The sequence below is a fragment of the Mesocricetus auratus genome, unplaced genomic scaffold, assembly GCF_017639785.1.
Source record: "Mesocricetus auratus isolate SY011 unplaced genomic scaffold, BCM_Maur_2.0 Super-Scaffold_100011, whole genome shotgun sequence".
Classification (NCBI taxonomy): Eukaryota; Metazoa; Chordata; class Mammalia; order Rodentia; family Cricetidae; genus Mesocricetus; species Mesocricetus auratus.
In genome coordinates, this window is record NW_024429195.1 from 49,800,168 (window position 1) to 49,818,574 (window position 18,407).

Genomic DNA, 18,407 nt, shown 5'->3' on the forward strand with positions numbered 1-18,407 from the left:
ATACCTGTAATTGCAGCTCTTAGGGAGTTGCGGAGTCGGTGGCAGCCAGTGGGGAAGGAAGAATAAGAAATGCCCAAGCATGTCCTCAGATGGGGTGGGGACCTGGGAGATTGGAGCCTAGAAATAAGGCAGACTGCTCTCAACAAAACACCAATGCACCATGCAGCACTGAAAGCGAGCTCACAGAAGGGAGGTTTCAAGTCAATTCCACTTTGGTTTGTCTAGGTCTCTGTAAAATGTGTACCTTCGGCATCAGGATCTTACCCTCTAGTTATGGCAGGCAAACAAAAACAGTGTCAATAGTCCCCATTGCTTTGGGGGCCTCTGGGGCCTCCCTGACCGATAATTCATAGGGAGAACCTAACACCTGGCACTTGGATTTTAACTTAAAAACTTCTCAGAGAAGGATTGTCTACCAATTCAGGGTACCTGTGTTCAAACGACATTTAAGAATATGTTTTGTAATTAAGTAGTGGGTTTCCATAAGGGTTTTTCTTTTTCTTTTTCTTTTAATTTTTACTTTATGTGCATTGGTGTTTTGCTTGTATGTATGTCTGTGTGAGGGTGTCAGATCCCCTGGAACTGGAGTTACAGACAATCGTGAACTGCCATGTGGTACTGAACAGCCAGTGCTCTTAACCACTGAGCCATCCCTGCAGCCCCCTCCATAAGGGTTTTTCATGCATGCTTGGAGTTCGATGGTAGACAGCAGGTCTCTAGGCTTGTTCATCTAGCATAACTGTAACTCATACTCGCCAAACACTGACTCTCCATTCCCCCTCCTCTCAGCCCTTGACAATCACCTTCCTATTGGCTGCTTCTTGAAGTTTGACTATTTTGTTTTATTTTCTAATTAAAGAAAATCACTTGATGGTAATGATGTCATAAATAAAACTGCCACATGACTCAGTCCCCAATGCTGTACATCTCAGTGACCATCTGTACCATTAAAATGACCATTCTAGAGACCTGGAGCTTTGCTTGGAGCTTCAATATCAATTGCCTTTTATGAATATTTATGCACTGTGACAGAGCTGAAATTAGAAAAGCAATTAGCTTTGGGCCGGGCGGTGGTGGCGCATGCCTTTAATCCCAGCACTCGGGAGGCAGAGGCAGGTGGATCTCTGTGAGTTCAAGGCCGGGCTGGACCGATAGCCTCCAAAACAATACAGAGAAACTCTGTCTCGTAAAAAACCAAAAAAAAAAAAAAAAGCGATTAGCTTCATATCCCCTTTGACAAGCTGTGTCCGTTTGCCTGCATTCTATCCTGTTACCTCATACTTCCTTTTTTTGGTCTCCTTTGGAAACGTTACAGCATATCCACATTCACAGATGATTATATATATATTGCACGTATACAGGTCTGAGTACTTTAGATAGTACTTTTGTGAGTGGGGTCTTCTGTGACTGATGGATTTCATTGCAATAACATCGTCAAGGTTCATCCACGCTTTGTAAATGGAGGCTTCCCTTCTTTGTAAAGACTAAACAGTAGTAACCCGTTTCTTTATCATTCTTGCCTGATGAGATGGTCTTAGGTAATGTCATTGGCCATTCCGTGTGATACCTGAATACCCACATGCATGAAGTTTAGTTGTGGCTGCAGGAGCACACGAAATAGGCTGTTCAATTCAAAGTACACCAGGGACAGAGGCCCAGAATGGAAGTAGACAGGGACAATATACCCCCAAGAACCCACACCCAGCTAGACTCTGCTCCCCAGCTTCCAGAAACTCACAAAATGGTGTCACTATTTGGGTTACAATCCCACTGGTGGCATTACACATTCAAGCCACAGGGTGCACTGTTCTAAACCCTAAGGGGGGACGTTTGTGATGTCCTCTCTTCGCTCATCTCAACAAACCGTAGCTGACTTCCAAAATCAATCCTTAGAAGAAGATGGAGTTCTAGCCTGCAAATGGTCAAAGCAAAGATGTGCATGAAGCCAGAAAAGGGAAGCAGAAGTAAGCAGGTGCTTCCCATTGAAAAGGCCTCAGGATCTGGGCTCCCTCAGATTCTCTTCAAGTCTATTCTCTTCAAGTCTAAACTTAAACCTGCAGCCTCCACCCATTTCTGTCCCATAGGTTTTCAATAGAAGGAGCCATTAGTAGACGGGCCAGGTTCCTGTTGTGTCCCAAGTAATTGCTAAAAGAACTTCTTAGGCAAAGTGTGTAAACCAATACAGAATATTTCCCACAGCCTGGTGTGGCAAACTTCTCAAGTTCACTAAAGTGCTCATTCAGCACAATCCTTTTGAGGACTTACTGTGTCCTTAATATGACCAAATCATAGTCGGCTGACTTCAGAGTCTAGGAGTTAATCGCTCTTGGAATTTCACAGTTTGTAGTGCTTTTTCAAGAAAAGCACACAGTTAGCACTTGAAGATACCTGGACGTGGCTAATATTGAATGATACCAGGGTTCAAAGGACACTCCGAAGGGGCTCCAGGTTCTTCTTTTTCCAAAACAAGGAATTGATGAGAGACAGCTTCAGAAGAGGCCAGGATTGTATGTGTATGTACATACATACATACACACATACATGTTGGGTCTAAAAATGGCTTGGCTGAGAGGTCCAGTGTAACCTCCTGAGCCTTGCTAGAGTTTGGTGACCTGTCTTTGACCTGTAGCCTCCACCATGTAGGGGTGACTCAGCCAGACCTGATGGAAGACTGCCCCCTGCCTAGCTACCTGCCAGCTTGGTGGAATATTATTGGCCCTTACTCCTCACATCATCTTACCCTATCCTAAGATTCCCATCCCCTACCTCAGCCCTATATAAGTTCATACCTGTTGCAATAAATTGAGATCCCACTTCGACAGACTCCTGACTCAGTGTGTATTCAACCCCCCCTCTGGTAACTAGTAGGGGGGAGGGTCTGAGTCATCGACACTCACCATCCGGCTCAGCCCTGGGAAGAGACTGGCTGGGCCAGCCCTTCCCCCGCTTTACCTGCCGGAGGAGCATCCGCCACATATATACATACATACATACACACACACATACATACATGAAAAGATACTTTCAAGAGAGGAAGCAGGCTGACAGAGAGGTCATATGATCATCCCACCCCAAAGGATCAGGGCTTCTGAGTCTCATAACATGGGCTTTTGTCTCATTTGCATAGTATGAGCTTTATTTTAGTTGGTGTGTGTGTGTATGTACCTGTGTGTGTCGTGTGTGTATGCCTATTCATTTAAGTACAGAGATCAACTTATGATGTCTGTCCTCATCATGGTACCCTTCTTTATTTGTGAGATGGGGATCTCTCACTGGCCTTGAACTTGGGGATTAGATCAAGATGACCAGGGATCCCAGTCTCCACCTCTCCATTCTTGAGATTACAAGCACAAACTACTGCACCATTGCTTATCCTAATGGGGTCCTGGGTGGAACTCAGAACCTCATACTTGCATGGCAATTTGCCAACTGAGCCATTTCCTGGACCTTCTCATTTTTCCTGTACATGGTAAAACTGCTACAAGCAGGAGACAGAACTGAGGCATTTTCTCTCTTTAGTCCTGGGGGAAAATATAAAGAAGCCATTTCCTTTTATCAATTAAACTTCCTGTTTTACTTTTTTGTTGTTATGTGTTTTCAGTAGAGCAATGAGCAATGGGCCTGAGATCCCATTTATTATCCTGGACAGTGACTTCCAATGCCAAATATTCCTATTTGCATTACATTCAGGCTGTGCACATTGCTGTACTTCTGCCGGGCTTAGCTAAGCTCTGCTCAATAAAGCTCCAAGTACCTCTCCCTTCTACAGGTCCTCACTTAGATGTTCTGTCTTCACTATGGAGGCCCAGAACAAAAGGACAATCACTGACATGCAGGTCCAGGAGTGACAATCACTGACAAGCAGGTCCAGGAGTGACAATCACTGACAAGCAGGCCCAGGAGTGAAAATCACTGACAAGCAGGTCCAAGGGTGACAATCACTGACAAGCAGGTCCAAGGGTGACAATCACTGACAAGCAGGTCCAAGGGTGACAATCACTGACAAGCAGGCCCAGGAGTGACAATCACTGACAAGCAGGCCCAGGAGTGACAATCACTGACAAGCAGGTCCAGGAGTGACAATCACTGACAAGCAGGTGAACCAGACCCTGACATCCGCTTTCCAGCTTCTCCCCAACCGTCTCTTCCTATACCATGAAAGCAACGCTAGGAGCTGGCCACGGTGTCACACAACTTTAATTCCAGCACCCTGGCCATGGTGGCACACAACTTTAATTCCAGCACTCTGGAGGCAGAGACAGACAGATAACTTCAAGTTCAAGGCCAGCTGGGTACACACAGAGAGTTCCAGGACAGCTAGGACTGCATAGAAAAACACTGTGACAAAAAATAAAAATTAAATAAGATTTAAAAAAAAGGCAGCACTGGCACCAGATCTTGTAATGCATGTTTGTTTTGAACAACTTTAACTTTAAAATTTATTTTATTAAATAAAAAACTGTAAAAACACAACTATGAGATTTACAATAAACAGAAACGTTAAATACAAATCATTGTGTGTAAAATAATTATTGTATAATTGCAGTATCAACACTAAATATGAAATGCTTATTTCCACAGTGGGAATAGGGGAAATATTAACTTTAAGGAGTAAAAAATTATTTAAGCTGAATATATATATATATATAAAACAATTAAGAACAGCTTTAGGGGCTGGAGAGATGACTCAGTGATTAAGAGCACTGACTGCTCTTCCAAAGGATCCAGGTTCAATTCCCAGCACTCATAGGGTAGGCCACACTGCCTGTAATCACAATCTAATGCCTTCACACAAACATACATAGAGGCAAAACGCCAGAGCACATAAAAATAAATAAATTAAAAAACAATAGCTTTACAGGAAGAGATTTTTAAATAATCAGTCCAGTCCAGCCCTTACAAGGCTGATGTTTGTATTCAAGGAGACCTGGGACAAACAATGGACATTTAACATTATAGTTGTTTCCGTAAACTTCCACGAAGAAGGCAGATCTCCTTAATTCCAGAAAAGAAAGTGACTTTAAATGAATGACCATGACACCTTTCTCTAGCATTTCTGCACAGCAGAGTCCATTGGCTGTACTCCTCACAAACGATTGCAGAACAGCCTTTGCAGCCAGGGGGAGCTGCTACAGGAAGCGCTTATGTAGGATTTCCCACACCTTCTTCCTCCTGAACAGAGGCACGTGCTGCTGAGAGAAGGTGATGGTTTGCCTCTGGAAAGATGATCTGCATATTTACAGGCAAACATCCCACAATCGCTCCCATTCCACTGCTGAGGAATCTCCTCTGCTGTCATGCTGTATTGCTTCCACTCCAAAGGGTTCAAATCAGTATTCTTCCGGGCCTTGGTCTCATTCTGCAGATATTGGAAAATCGTCTCAGGGATATCTGGTCTTTTCTGTCTCATCAAATAGATATCCATGTAGATGATATTCTTTTTTCTTAGGTCTATTGACACCAGGCTTCAGTGCACACCCAGGTAAATTGGCACCAGAATAAGTTCCTTTTCGAAGAGGTTTACTGTCTGGGTCCATCTTTTGTCTGAGCTGCAGCCCCCAGACTTTAATTTGGTATAAAAAAGGGTGATAAGTGCATGAACTGGCAGATATCCTTGATTTTGGTTTCTTTCCACGAGAAGACTCCTGTAAAAGTTGATTCTTTGTCGTTGAGCCTCTGGGTATCCTTTTGTGTCTGCACGTCTCCTCGAGTGATTTGCAGTTGAAGGCACAACTCAAGATCTCACCATCTTCTGGTCCTGGGCCTAGTGCACTACTTTTCCATGTCTTCTGTGACATCAGGGCCGTGGTCCAGATCTCTGCCCTTCTCTGGGTCTGCAACAGCCTTTTCCTTGGCCTCAGGTATGGAAATTTTGTTGTTGAGAATGCCACTGCTGACAATGTCTATGCAGATTTGGGCCTGAGCCCCTCCCAGAGAGTCAGGCTGGGGGTGGTGTCCCCTACTGTCATCTTTGAGGTTTGTTTCAACTATCTCTGCATCAGAAATTTTCTCCTCTGAACACCTCTTGTCACTTCTGACTGGTGACTGATCTCTCGTGACAGCACAGGCAGAATGTTCTGGCTCAGTGTGGATTAGCTCAGAGCTGTGAATCTGTCCTTCTATATGGCCTCTGATCTTCAGGCAGAATGTTCTGGCTCAGCGTGGATTAGCTCAGAGCTGTGAATCTGTCCTTCTTCCGGGTGTCCACAGGACTCGTGTGAGCACTGTGAGGGTCAGAGCTCACATGATCACCGGTTGAAGGTGTTCCAACAGCCTTCGGTACTTTCTGTTGTGGTGTTTCTGAACACTTCTCTGTGTTGCAGTAGGGACGCTTGTGACCCTTGTCACCATCTACAGACTTCTTCTCAGTCACAGGTATTTCTGTGAGTCTTCAGTGCACTCTCGGGGCTTTAGCTGTAATCGACCCTCTTCTGGGGCTTCTGTACCTGACCCTTGCCGGATTCTTCACACCCAAGCTCAATTTCACCCTCTTCCTTCTTCACCCTCTTCCTGCTCCACCCTCTTCCTGCTTCACCCTCTTCCTGCTCCACCCTCTTCCTGCTCCACCCTCTTCCTGCTCCACCCTCTTCCTGCTCCACCCTCTTCCTGCTCCACCCTCTTCCTGCTCCACCCTCTTCCTGCTTCACCCTCTTCCGGGCTCGGCTGGCTCTTGAGTCTGAACGTCGGTTCCTCTCTCTCCCTGACATTTCCCTGGATGTTCCGGGTTCGCGGGTCCACACTGCTGGCGAGGTCGCCGTGGACAGGGACTGCCTGGATTGCCTTTGCTCAGGTGTCTGCTGTCTGCTGTGGTACAGCTCTCTGATTTCCAAGTCAAATAGCAGGCACCAGTAGTCTCGGTGGGTACTCTTGGATTGTCCTCTTGATGGCTGAAGGATCACTTAGTCCACTCAGAGGCATCATATACCACACTGGACATGTTAGTCCAAGGTCAGAAACCACAGGGCGAAGAGCTCAGATTTCCTCTTTACCCGAGGTCACCTTTTAGTGTTGGGGTCAGTCTCAGTGAGATGACAGTACCACACAGCACTTTTCCCTTGGTGAATGAATCAATCTAACGTCACCGTTAAGGTGACAATTTGCCAGTACCACCACTGTGGAAAACTCCGGGTCAGAGGAAGAGTTCAGGCTCTTTTCCTACAGAGGTCATCCTCAGGGGTGGGGGGTCGGGAGCGTGCACAATCAGGAAGCCTCGAAAATCACACTTAGGACACCAGGCTCTGGCAGTCAAGAAAGCAAGCCCCACACTGATGCCTTGCCCGGGGGTTGCCGTAGCTATGGTCTTCAAGGTTGATTCTTTTTCTGGTGTGATGCCATTTGGCAGATCAAGATTTAATGTTTGTTCGTTAGGTGGTGGATGGAAGGTTCGCCCACCGCTCCATTCAAGTCCAAGGTCTTAAAGCATTCTCTACCTAGTGGCACCCTTCTCGAAGTTTGCCCGGGTTCCGGAGGCCAAAGCAATCTCAAGACCAAATTGTTGCTCAGAGCTGCAGAGTGTACCTCTGTCTTCACAGGGAGGGAAAATATAGGACGAATGGTTCAATTTAGCGCATGTTGGCTGAGATAGGAAGTCTGATTGGAGTCCTCGGAACTATTTACATACATTGTTGTTCCTCTCTGATTAGTACGGTCCAATACCTTCTTGGACTCCTTAAGATGACCTGGCTATGTGGTTCATTTCGTAGAAGGTGTAGCAAGCACAGGTGATTGGAGGTTCTTCCAGGTGAAGTTAGCCAATGCCTAATTCATCTCAGTCTCCATGACCCTCGGGTATGAACGCTGGTCAACAGGAAGCAGAGTCAGTTCCCCTGACAACTACCAATGGAAACTAGGGAGGTAAACTTCTGCTGCGTTGAGTCTGCGATCTGAGGGGTTGTTTGTTGTCCCAGTGTAATAACCTTGTCCACCTTGACTATGGCATTTACTTTTAGGGGTGAGTCTTGTTGTCTGACACGGGCAATGATAGGAGATGAAATATAATCATCTTCCCCTGGAGTGCCCCCAGTGCTTCTCGAATCCGTAGAGGATACTGGTAGAAACCAGGAGATTTGTGCACTTTCAAAGCAGCCCCTCATCACATGCTCACTAAAATACGAAGGGAAATAATAGAACTTGACAGTGGCAAAACCTTACTGATAGCAACTTGCCAAAGATCAGTCGGTAAGAGAATAAATATCACCTTGGACTGGATGCACAGGAAAAGATACAGCATTTCTTTGGCTATCCTGGTAACAACAGAAACTGTGTATCTAATTCTTAGACAATCAAAGGAGTAAATTGAAGGACATTATTAAAAATATAGAGCTGGTGTGATGGGTGCAGTGTTGCTGGAGTTTCTTGTCCTGTCTGGTCTCACAGGCAACTTTCAGCCCCAAATAAGCACGCAGAGACATATATTAACTTATAAACTGTTGGCTGATGACTAGGGCTTCTTATTGACTAGCTCTGTCTTAATTATTAACCGATTTCTATAAACCTATGTATTTCCATGTGGTCTTGGCTTACCAGAGAATGCCTTGTCCTGCTACTCCTTTAATGGCTACATGGTGTCTCTTTGTGGTCTCTCCCTGCCTACCTAGTCCCGCCTATCTTCCTGCCTCTATTGAACAAGCAGTGTTTTATTCATCAACCAATAAGAGAAACATATATACAGAAGGACATTCTCCCATCAGTGCAGGCCTGGAGCATAATACTTTTAAGGCAGAGGCTTGAGATTCAGCCTGAGCTACATTGATGACACTCTGTCCCTGTCAAGACTAGCCCAAACACATAGTTACATGTATACCTAGCTTCATTGCTCAGGAAATAAGGGAGCTTGCTACCATGTTTAATGGGTAATTCCTGAATTTAGCCTGGAATCCAATGGTAGAAGTAGAAAACTGACCCTCAAAGTTGTTTTGTGACAACCTTTATCTGATAACACCCCTTAGAAAGAATTTAAGATATTTTTTATCCCAGCAACATGAAATAGAGGAAACAGACCTACAGCCTTCATATATTCATACCTCTGTCCATAGCTGCTTTTTTTCTTGACACATGTGTAGACATATTGGTATGTGTGTATAAATGGGCACATAGTATGGCATATACCAATTTTAATCTTTATTCTATTAAGTACATTTTTGATAGTTTCAAAGTCAAGCTGTGGAAACAGACTTTTATTGAATTTTGTGTGTGTGGTGTGGATGTTTCTCATAATGCAAATTTAGAGTCTGTCCACACAAGGGCCAAGACAGCATCATGTTTCCCACCTTCTGCCTCTGCTATTTCTGAAGTAAGGAGCCCCTAGGAGCAGAGAGCAGAATCAAGAGCTTCGGGCATTTCGACTTGTAGGCTTCTGCAGTTAGTGGTACACCTCAGCCTTAAATCCATGGAAGGGAGCGCCCAGCTCACCACTGATGTGTGGTTTTATAGTCCCTTTCCTGTACCAGGATATAATAGTTGTAAACATGGACACGGATGATGTCCTTATTGTTTAAAGTTTTGTTTCTTCTTAGGGGAGCCGAATAGAGTCCATAAAGTGATCCCTGTTTAGTGAAAACTGCATTCACGTCATAGACATTTGAGTGAAAAATGAAAAACATGAAAAGCAGTGCCCCTTTGTCAACGCCAGGCTCCACTGTCTTCAGTAGTTTTGGTTCCTCAAGGGAACACAAATTTGCACCTTATTCACTGTGCCTCTCAGCAGATCCTACGTAAGGAGCACTTAACATTGCTTCAGTTTAATGATTTCACTTAACACATGAAGGCCATAAGGGTCCAGTTACATTTTCCCGTGGGGCGTTGTCCTGAGCAGGTCAGGTTCCTGTCTCCCAGACTGTTGCGCATCATCCAGACAATACAAGAAGAGGGCAGATGAACTGCTATCAACCCATGTAAACATGTCCATCCTTGGAGGTCTTCCAGGAAGTGCACATTAAAATGAAAAGATGGCCATTTTAGATTCTTCATACTGGTGAAACCGTGAAGCCCAGCTTGCACTGTAGGAGAATGGGTGTCTCCATCCACGCTGGGGAACAATCCAGGACATGCAATGAAGGGAATGAACCAGGTTCCCTGCAACCTGCAATGCGGCTTCCCTCAAGGGGAAGCATGGCTGCACGTAGGCTCATCAACCCGGCCAGTGGTTAACTCATCCTCTGTTAGAAAGTCTTGCACATGCACCTGCACCCAAGGAGGCAAAGTGAAAAGCATCCACAGCAACATTGTGTGCCACAGCAAAACTGGCGAGACTGCAGTGTCACTCAGTAGGACAGAGAACAAGACAATTTTGCCATTAGTAGAAGCAAATGAAGCCGACCAGCCCCCCAGCGTCCAGGTACACAGCAATGTGACCAAATCTCCCTTACGCAATCTTGAGAGTCCACAAAGAACACTGGAAATAGTGTCATACATGGCAGAAAAAAAAGAGTACTTAGTTTTAACCTTAGCCTTCAGGAGCCAGAGGCAGAGGCAGGCTGATCTTTGAGTCTGAGGCCAATCTGGTTTACCTAGCAAGACCCTGCCTCAAAAACAAAACAAAACAAACAACAAAAACCAACTAAACAGAAGCATACATTTTAAGAGTATTTTTATTTATTCTTTGACAATTTCATAATACATATGTAATGTATCCTGATCATATCTGCTCCCCCTGACATTCCTTTTCTCCCCCTCTAAATTTACCTCTTCTTTCATGTAACCCCCCCAAGTGCAATTAGTGCTAAGTGCTGGTAACCACTCTTGTTGGTTGTTAACCCTTTTACTCTTTGGGGCACCCGCCACCCAGCTCCCAAATAAATCACGCAGAAGCTATTCTTTCTTATAAGTGCCAGGACTTAGCTTGGCTGTATCTTGCCAGCTTGTCTGAAATTATCTACCTTTTACCTCTGGACTGTTTTCTTTTCTTACTTGGGTATTTCTCACTTTCATTCTTATTCTGTGATTGGCAGTGTGGCCGGGTGGCTGGCTCCTATCGTCCTCCTCTTCTTGGTCTCTTGCTCCTCAACCTCTCTCTCCCCAGATTTCTCCTATTTATTCTCTCTGCCTGCCACTCCTTGCTCCTGCCTCCCTATTGGCCGTTCCGCTCTTTATCAGACCATCAGGTGTTTTAGACAGGCACAGTTAACACAGCTTCACAGAGTTACACAAATGCAACGTAAGGGAATGCAGCACATCTTTGCATCATTAAACAAGTGCTCCATAGCATAAAAAATTGTAACACATCTTAAAAAAAATAGTCTACAACAAATTCCTGATGCTGTGGGTTCACACGCGCAGTATCTACGTCTAGAAGACAGCATTTTACAGCCCTCCTCCTCCTTTCCGGCCACTGCACTCTTTCCTTCCCTTCTTCTGAGATGTTTTCTGAGCCTTGGCAGGGTGTGAGTGTGTGTGAGAGTGTGTGTGAGAAAGTGTGTGTGAGAGTGTGGTGTGTGTGTTTGTATGTGAGTGTATGTGTGAATGTGTTTGTGTGTATGAGAAAGTGTGTGTTTATGTGTGTATGTGAGTGTAAGTGTGAGAGAGTGTGCTTGTGTGTGTGTGAGTGTGGTGTGTGTGATTATGAGAGTTGTGTGCATGTGTGTGAGTGTGAGAGTTGTGTGCATGTGTGTGAGTGTGAGAGAGTGTGAGAGAGTATGTGTGTGATTGTGAGAGTTGTATGCATGTGTGTGAGTGTGAGAGTGTGTGTGAGTGTGAGAGTTGTGTGCATGTGTGTGAGTGTGAGAGTGTGTGATTATGAGAGTTGTGTGCATGTGTGTGAGTGTATGTGAGTGTGAGAGTGTGTGTGAGTGTGAGAGTTGTGTGCAAGTGGTGAGTGTGAGAGTGTGTGTGAGTGTGAGAGTTGTGTGCATGTGTGTGAGTGTGTATGAGTGTGAGAGAGTGTGTGAGTGTGAGAGTTGTGTGCATGTGTGTGAGTGTATGTGAGTGTGAGAGTGTGTGTGAGTGTGAGAGTTGTGTGCATGTGTGTGAGTGTGTATGAGTGTGAGAGAGTGTGTGAGTGTGAGAGTTGTGTGCATGTGTGTGAGTGTATGTGAGTGTGAGAGTGTGTGTGTGAGTGTGAGAGTTGTGTGTATGTGTGTGAGTGTATGTGAGTGTGAGAGTGTGTGTGTGAGTGTGAGAGTTGTGTGCATGTGGTGAGTGTGAGAGTGTGTGTGAGTGTGAGAGTTGTGTGCATGTGTGTGAGTGTGTATGAGTGTGAGAGAGTGTGTGATTGTGAGAGTTGTGTGCATGTGTGCGAGTGTATGTGAGTGTGAGAGTGTGTGTGAGTGTGAGAGTTGTGTGCATGTGTGTGAGTGTGAGAGTGTGTGATTGTGAGAGTTGTGTGCATGTGTGTGAGTGTATGTGAGTGTGAGAGTGTGTGTGAGTGTGAGAGTTGTGTGCATGTGTGTGAGTGTGTGTGAGTGTGAGAGTGTGTGTGAGTGTGAGAGTTGTGTGCATGTGGTGAGTGTGAGAGTGTGTGTGAGTGTGAGAGTTGTGTGCATGTGTGTGAGTGTGAGAGTGTGTGTGAGTGTGAGAGTTGTGTGCATGTGTGCGAGTGTATGTGAGTGTGAGAGTGTGTGTGAGTGTGAGAGTTGTGTGCATGTGTGTGAGTGTGAGAGTGTGTGATTGTGAGAGTTGTGTGCATGTGTGTGAGTGTATGTGAGTGTGAGAGTGTGTGTGAGTGTGAGAGTTTTGTGCATGTGTGTGAGTGTATGTGAGTGTGAGAGTGTGTGTGAGTGTGAGAGTTGTGTGCATGTGTGTGAGTGTGAGAGTGTGTGTGAGTGTGTGTGAGTGTGAGAGTTGTGTGCATGTGTGTGAGTGTGAGAGTGTGTGATTGTGAGAGTTGTGTGCATGTGTGTGAGTGTATGTGAGTGTGAGAGTGAGTGTGAGAGTTGTGTGCATGTGTGTGAGTGTATGTGAGTGTGAGAGTGTGTGTGTGAGTGTGAGAATTGTGTGCATGTGTGTGAGTGTATGTGAGTGTGAGAGTGTGTGTGTGAGTGTGAGAGTTGTGTGCATGTGTGTGAGTGTATGTGAGTGTGAGAGTGTGTGTGAGTGTGAGAGTTGTGTGCATGTGTGTGAGTGTATGTGAGTGTGAGAGTGTGTGTGAGTGTGTGTGTGGTGTGACACAGATGCCCTACTTAGACCTGAGGACTTTTGGCCCCTCCCTCTCAGCACTTTGTCCACTCATGAGTCTCCACATTATACTGCCTGCTGCAGAGAGAAGCTTCCCTGGCCAGGGTAGAGAGTGGTCCAGATCCAGATCTACAGAATGACGTGCTGGCGTGGCTCTGTTGAGTTGAAGGATGGTGTTCTCAGATCTCTCTGGCTTCAGAAGGTGCCATGTGCTGCTGTGTGTGAGAGGAATGGGTGGGAACTGTTGGCCTCTCCCCCTGGGTTCTTGGGGCTTTGGAGTGTGGTGAGGAGAGGTTGTGAGTTGAGTCCTCCCCACAATTCTCTGGACTTTACTATGGCCTCCTCTGGTCTTAGTGTGTGTGAGGCTCTGGGTGAAGCTCCGGTTCTGCCTGTCTTGTATTTCTTGAAGTCTGTGTAAGATTTGATGGCTTTCAGAAGCACTAAAACACCCTTGTCACCACCCATTCCATCTTTTTAGACTGAGAAATAAGAACCTTCCTCATGCATAGTAACTGAATTGAAAACACAGACTATATGGTGTTCTGAGCTCATGATTATTTTTTTTGTTTTTTTCGATACAGAGTTTCTCTGTATTGTTTTGGAGTCTGTCCTGGAACTCACTCTGTAGACCAGGCTGGCCTCGAACTCACAGAGATCTGCCTGCCTCTGCCTCCCCAGTGCTGGGGTTAAAGGCGTGCGCCACCAACACCTGGCTTCATGACTAATTTTTAATCAGCAAAATTAAAGGGAAAAATTGAGTTCCCACAAAGACAAACTGCAGTTAGCAGCGTTGTTCGTCTTCCGTCGTGACCGAGGAGGAGTTCTTGAAGGACAACAATGAAAACTCACAGCCCCAACTCCAAACACAATCATAGCTCTCATCATCCAACTCGTTCCTCATGTGTGTATCTGCACTTGCTAAAAAAATAGCAAAATCTTGAGGGCCATGCTTAGGTAATTGTAAATGATGACGGTGCTAGTTAGCTCTTACAATGCTGTGATAAACACTGGCCAGAAGAAACCTGGGAGGAAAGGGCTATTTCATCTTACACACTGTAGTCTATCAACAAGAAAACCCAGGGCAGGGGTGCAAAGCAGGACCCTGGAGGCCAGGAAGGAAGGAGAGACCACAGAAGGATTCTGCTTACTAGTTCCAACCCTCTGACTTGCTCAGTTATTTTTGTTTAACAACCCGGGTCAACCTGCCTAGGAATGGCACCACCCACAGTGGGCTGGGCCCTTTTTCACCAATTAGCAATCAAGGAGATACTCTACAGACATGCCCGGGATGGAGGCAATTCCTCAACTGGACTTTCCTCTTCCCAGGTGACTTCAACTTGTGTTAAACTTGTGTGCAACCAGCAAGATGGATATCCAAAGGACATTAGTAAGGTCTTGATAGAGTTCGGGGACAATTTAAACGGTCACCATGTATAGCTTGTACACAAGATTTTTTAATAAATTTCATTCTAGCAAATTAAACCAAGAAGTAAATACTTCAATAACTATAATTCAGTATTGGGCCTTGGATCCCTGTTATATCTGAGATAAACGTCTTAGCTCAATTATTTTAATATTAAAGGTAAATTTCTAAATGTAAAAAGTTATTATTATTAACAGCATGATTAATTTAGTAAATTTAATTTTAGCTATTAGCCTTAAGGGCAGTCAGTTTGATAATCAGGCTTTGTTGGGTGTGTTGGCTTTATTATGTGTGTATGTCTGCATGTGTGCAGCACATGTGTGTGTGTACACGTGTGTATCTGTAGAAGACAGGTTGATTGAGATATCTTCCTCCCTTGTTCTCCATCTTGTTTATTTCTTTTAGAGAATCGGTGTTTGTTTTTTTAAATATTTACTTATTTATTATGTATACAATACTCTGCCTGCATTCCTGCAGGTCAGAAGAGGGCACCAGATCTAGTTGTGGATGGCTGTGAGCCACCATGTGGTTGCTTGAAATTGAACTCAGGACCTCTTGAAGAGCAAGCCAGTGCTCTTAACTGTTGAGCCATCTCTCCAACCCTCCACCTTAGTTTTTGAGACAGGGTCCCACACTGAATCTCGATCCTTCTTATTGGCTAAACGTAGCTGACTTATTAGCTTCTTATTAGCTAAACGTAGGATCCTCCAGCCTTTGTCTCCTAACGCTGTGATTGACAAGAACCACCACCAGGGATTTAAACTCAAGTCCTAAATTCGTGTACAGCAAGCACTTGATCTGTCTAGCCATTTGCCCGGATACGCCGATTCTCTGACATCCGGCTAAGCAGCTTTAGAGTTTCGGGCAATTTCTGGGCCTCCCAGTGGAGGGAGGAGGGGACACATCTGTCACTTTCTGTTGCAGTCCATGGCTATCATGGCGGGGAACACAGCAGCAGGCGTGGAGCTGGAGATGAGAGCTTATATGTAGAGACAGCTGTGAAGAACTATGAAGTACTATGAAGTGCAGAGACTAACCGGGAATGGTATGGGTTTTTGAAACATCAAACCCCACCCACAGTGGCACATCTTCTCCAACAAGGTCACACCTCCTAGTCCTTTCCAAACTGTTCCCTCAACTGGGGGCTAAACATTCAACTATAAGAGCAGATGGGGGCATTCTCATCCAAATCACCACATCTGGCAACATTACTTCCAGGTTTCTATTGAATAGAACTAACTTTTCTTAGGAAAGCAGATAATTGGTTGGTACTTCCCCCAGTTTTTATTTTCATTCAGCTAATTAATTCAGAAAGCATTAATTACCTATACTATATCAGGGGCTGATGTAGGGTGATGGGTGTATTTTGATGAACAAAACTGACAAAAAAAACTGCCCTTAGAAGTTTTATTTTATGGGTGTGTGCCTAACTGTGTATCCTGTGCACCACACGCAGAGTGGGTGGAGATCCAAAGAGGACAATCAGATCCCCTGGACGTGGAGTTTCAAGGAATTGTGTGTGTGTGTGTGAGCTCCCTTGTGGGTGCTGGGAACTGAACCCCTGTTCTCTGAAAGAGCAACCAGTGTTCTTACCTGCTGAGCCATCTCTTAGCTCCTTCAGCATGTGTTATAAATTCTTATGCTTAAGGGCATACGACGTTATAAAACGTGTGCTTTTATAACTCATGTTTGCTCCAATTTCCAATGATTTCAGTGGTAGTGGTCAAGGACAATAGGTTTGTCTTCACTGGGTCAGGCTGTGCCCAAGTGTTAGAAGCGTGAATGAACAGGAAGCCTGCCACTGTTAGCTAAAAGTCCCGATGTCTCCTTAGATGTCAGGCAGTTACAGCATTAGACAGAGGAGTATTTATGCCTAGCAAGAGGCAGACGCTAATAAAAGTTCAAGTTACTTATTCCTCGGTGTGCGCCTGTGTGCATGCGTACGTGTGTGTCCAAGTTAACTTTATGGCAAGCCGTCCAGCTAACCTCTTTGCTCCAGAGGAAAAGCCAGGACGCCACAGGGTTAGAGTCAGTCAACCTGATTGAATGCACAAAGTTATCTATGGTGATGGTATCAAAACTCTCCTGAAGTCTAGCATAAGGATAAATCTCTGTGGCTGGTGAGGTGGTTCAAGAGGCAAAAAAGCCCTTGTCAAACAAGCCTGGCAAGCCGAGTCTGAGCCCCGGAAGCTGCTTAGAGTTGGAAGGAGAGAACCAACTGCACAAAGTCCTCTGACTTCCACAATAACTTTTTTTTAAAAGAAAAAAGATAAATCTCTCATAAACTTGATTTTATCATCACAAACAGCTCTGGCAAGTTTTATTAATTTGGTCAAGGCAGGAAGGTTTATTAAACCTTTATTTTGTGTCATGGAATCTTAATCCAGGTCTTGTAATGGAGGGAAAAGATTCTCAAGGCCGTTAAAATTCTAGAACATCAAGCCAGATGGTCAGAGTTTTAGGAAGGTTTTTGTGCAGCCTCCGGACGCTCGGGTCAGGTGGGAAGGCAGGCGGGAGAACCTGGGCGCTGCGCCCGCGGATTTGAAGCCGGAACTCCGGCCTCCGCCCATTGGTTGGCATTTAGACCCCTGCCGGTCACTCTGCGGTCCGCGTGGCCGCGCCCTCCCGGAACTGGCGGGCGTCGCGGCGGTGCGAGCCATGGAGGTCCTTCCCGCGGGCGGGACGCGGGACCCGCTGCAAGCCGAGGAGGCGGCGGGGCACCCGGCGGCGGAGGGCGACGAGGAACCGCAGCCCCACGGCCGCACGAGCCGCACGGCGTCTCTGGTGAGCGGGCTTCTCACCGAGCTCTACAGCTGCACCGAAGAGGAGGAGGTGGCAGCCGGCGGGGACCGTGCATCCCGGGGCCGCCCCCCGCGCAGCGACAGCTTGGATAGTTCCACGGAGACCTCCGGTTCCGACGTGTTCCTGGGCGGCCGCGGCGTGGGCGACTCCCGGGTGCTGCAGGAGCTGCGGGAGCGGTCGAGCCTGCGGCTCCAGATGCAGTACCTGCGGCGCAAAGGTGAGCGGCGGCGCGGGGACTTCTGCCATCTGTGCCGCTCGTCCACCTGCCCTCCTGCGCTACCTGCGTTACCCCTCCACCTGCGCCATTTGCGCCCCCTGCCCATCTGCCCTCCTGCACCGGTCCGCCTGCTCCATTGCGCCCCCTGCTTACCTGCCCCCCTGCGCTCCTATCCACCTACCCTCCTGCGTCACCTGCCCATCTTCGCCATCTGCGCCCCCTGTCCTCCTGCCCTCCCGCGCCACCTGTCCACTTGCGCCATTTACGCCAGCTGCCCACCTGCTCATCTGCGCCACCTGGACGCCGCCACCCTGCCACACACCTGGAGATTGTGGAGTCTCCCTTCATCTGACTCTGGTCACCCACTGTCACACTTTCTCTGTTTCCTAATGCCCAGCCCCTCCCCCTCCGCAGATGCGGCTCAGAGCGTGGTCGAGTCTCCCCAGGTCCCCCCCATGCCCTTAAGGTGTCCAAGGCTGGAGACAGTCTAGAATCTAACTTCACCCGAGCAGCTGTTAAGACTAGTTTGGAGTTTCTTCCTTGTGTACCAGAAGTTATCTAGAGGACGCTGGGAGAAGAGAGACAGACAACTTCTAGGACTTTCCACCCCACCCCTTCCCTAGCCAGGCCACTCGAATGGGGTTTAACTAGGGAGGCAGACTAAGTCAATAATGCAGTTTTGCAGTAGAGTGTAAATTCCCAGCAGCTTGGTCTAATCTGGGTCTCTGGGGAGGATTGGGTGGACAGTCTGAGGGCATGGCCTTCACGGTGCATTTAACTGCTGCCACCTTCCACCCGCCCGGAGCGTGGAGCCTTGGTTTCCTTAGAGGAGAGGCTTTTTTTTTTTTTTTTTTT

General features: G+C 46.4%; 1 protein-coding gene and 1 pseudogene across 2 annotated transcripts in view; one reads left to right on the top strand and one right to left on the bottom strand.

Moving 5' to 3' along the window:
- Positions 1-4,504: 4,504 nt before the first annotated feature.
- LOC121143125 lies at positions 4,505-17,193 on the bottom strand (annotated as a pseudogene).
- The window catches only part of Tbc1d30 (TBC1 domain family member 30), a 72,897-nt gene continuing 71,654 nt past the window's right edge, over positions 17,165-18,407 (top strand). Inside the window, exon 1 of one of the 2 annotated variants that reach the window (XM_040754805.1) lies at positions 17,165-17,552. In XM_040754805.1, coding sequence (XP_040610739.1) covers positions 17,192-17,552 — 361 coding nt within the window. In that variant the 5' untranslated portion in view covers positions 17,165-17,191. The remainder of the gene's footprint in view (positions 17,553-18,407) is intronic. The other variant, XM_040754806.1, reaches the window with a different exon arrangement.